Below are 2353 nucleotides of genomic sequence, written 5' to 3'. Positions count from 1 at the left end.
TGGAACAATTGCCGTTAAGTGTCTTGCCCAAGGACATATACGCCCCACAATGGTAGCAGCGACGAGCCTTGAACCCATTACCTCTGGGTTACAGGTAGGGATGCACATTACAGAATAATTAGGTATTCTAGGATATCCTAGAATACTTTAATTCGAATCTAGAATTCCGAATCTAGAATTTCGAATCTTTTTATATTTATAGGAAAAAAAATTTTAACCACAAAAGTCAGTTTATTGACCCTTTCATAGCAGCCTTGTTGGATCTTGAGTTGTAAAATGATCAGAAATTGTACTATTGGGTAGTTTTTGCGTCATGAAACGTATAGCAGGCTATGAAAAGACGTTACGAAACGTTTACTCTCGAAAGTCCCACAAACACAAAAATATTTTTTTTCAAAATTAATAACTTTCAAAAATTGTTAATATAGTATATGAGATGACGTGTAATGACGTCATTAAACAGAATACCGAATCCCGTAATAAGATTCGAATACAAAAGGATTCGAATCTCATGGATTCGAAATTCTGTAATGTGCATCCCTAGTTACAGGCAGGCGCGCTAACCACTATGCCACGGCGCCGGTCGAAAGTATGACATAATAAATATGAAATAAACGATTAACAAACCAATAAAAAGTTGTTCAATTGAATTTCTGAATCTTCGGTGAATTGTTCTTGTATCGTGGCTTGTGTTCCAATGTTGAGGTAAGATGGATCCAACCATTCTGGGAGTAACGGGGTGTTCTGGGGTAAATGGGGTGTTATTGTCAAGTCGTTTTGTTAATGAACATTTTGTTGATTGAGTTAAAATAAAACAGACAAAAAAGGAATGTAATATTAAAATGAGTTAGATTTACTCATTTATAGACCTCGTGCTCGCTGTCGAGTTACATTCAATAAAACGAGATATCACCTCGTTCGATGGCAAGTAATGGTTCATTGGTGGCATGGCGTCTGTCACTCGTGGAGGTCGTGGCTTCGTGGGGCCGTGAAACCAACCCGTGAGTGACAATCGCGTCTTTGATGATGTAACAATCTCCTGCACCTGTGATGTAAAAATCGTTATTGTGATGTCATATTATTTTATTGTTTTTTTTTAGCGTAGCAAGGCAATGACAGTAGTTATAACACGGGTGTTCTGTTTCATACACCTCGTATCAGCTTATGAGTTACCACGTATGTAACTTATTTATCCTGGCATGGCGGGGCAACGACAGTCGTTATAACACAGGTGTTCTGTTTCATACACCTCATGTTCGCTTACCAGTTATCACGTTTGTAACTTTGTGGGTGATTTTTTTTCTGTATGGCTGATAATTTGGACAACTCATTAGTGACCACTGGGTGGGGCAATTGTCGTTAAGTGTCTTGCCCAAGAACACATACGCCCACAATGGTAGCAGCAACGAGCCTCGGACCTGTTTCTTTAGACTACAAGCACTCCACACCGTCGGTAATTTAGGTTGGTTATTTATTTAGTTATAAAGTAAACTAATCTTAACAATCCCACCTGGTGGAAAGAAGTTGGGCAAACTTCGAATAAAACCAAAGAATTAAAAGTCGGGACGATCGAGCGAACCACAGAGGTGGGATCATATATGGCTGTAATAAAAACTTTGTTAAAAATATACTTTGGAAAATTTAGTAAAAAAATTTTTAAAAAAGTTTAAAAACAATTCAAAAATTTAAAATAAAATTTTAAATATATTGTTGTGTTCTTGGGTTTGTATTGAGACGCCAAATTGTAAAGTGAAACGCTGGAATAGCGAATGAAAACTAAGGCGAGCACACACGTATATATAGGGCAGTTAATTGCGACATAGCGACACAAATAACTACATAGCTACACAAAATAACTACATAGCTACACAATTAATAATGAATCACGCTGACTGCGGCACATTGCGCAGGGCAAATCACGTGACTAAGGCGTGCAAGTGCGAACCACGCTGATTGCGGCACATTGCGCAGATCACGTGGCTACGGCATGCAAGTGCGCCCTTGTCGGGGGTGTGCCCGGAGGCGTGTCCACAACACCTCTTAACCGAAGATAAAATCTCTCGTGGGTAGTTCGTCGCTGTAGTGTTCGGACTGTCTGGAACGTGCACTTCTGGAGACGGAGCTTGCAGAAAATGCTCTTCTTCCACCGGTTGTAAATCATCGTCGGAGCCGTATCGAACGCGTAGTTGGTCGATGTGACTGCGCCAGATTGGACCTCGGGGAAAAACTTGTTTCAGGAACCCAGCGACCCTCGGTTTTCGCTCTTTGGACCAGGTATAACGCATAACCTGGATCGCCAACTTTAAATTGAGGTGGTATCCTTGGGACTTTTGAATCGGCTTCGTTTGGCTAC

General features: G+C 40.4%; 1 protein-coding gene across 1 annotated transcript in view; it reads right to left on the bottom strand.

Moving 5' to 3' along the window:
• Positions 1-2353, bottom strand: part of LOC100175289 (prolyl 3-hydroxylase OGFOD1-like) — a 10643-nt gene that overhangs the window by 2875 nt on the left and 5415 nt on the right. The window contains exons 6-8 of the mRNA XM_002123067.5: positions 1511-1602; positions 914-1045; positions 628-744 (exon numbers count right to left, since the gene is read on the bottom strand). Coding sequence (XP_002123103.1) covers positions 628-744; positions 914-1045; positions 1511-1602 — 341 coding nt within the window. The remainder of the gene's footprint in view (positions 1-627; positions 745-913; positions 1046-1510; positions 1603-2353) is intronic.

The sequence above is a fragment of the Ciona intestinalis genome, unplaced genomic scaffold (assembly GCF_000224145.3).
Source record: "Ciona intestinalis unplaced genomic scaffold, KH HT000122.2, whole genome shotgun sequence".
Classification (NCBI taxonomy): domain Eukaryota; kingdom Metazoa; phylum Chordata; class Ascidiacea; order Phlebobranchia; family Cionidae; genus Ciona; species Ciona intestinalis.
The sequence above is the reverse complement of the archived record's forward strand: the minus strand, read 5'-3'. Positions and strand labels throughout refer to the sequence as shown.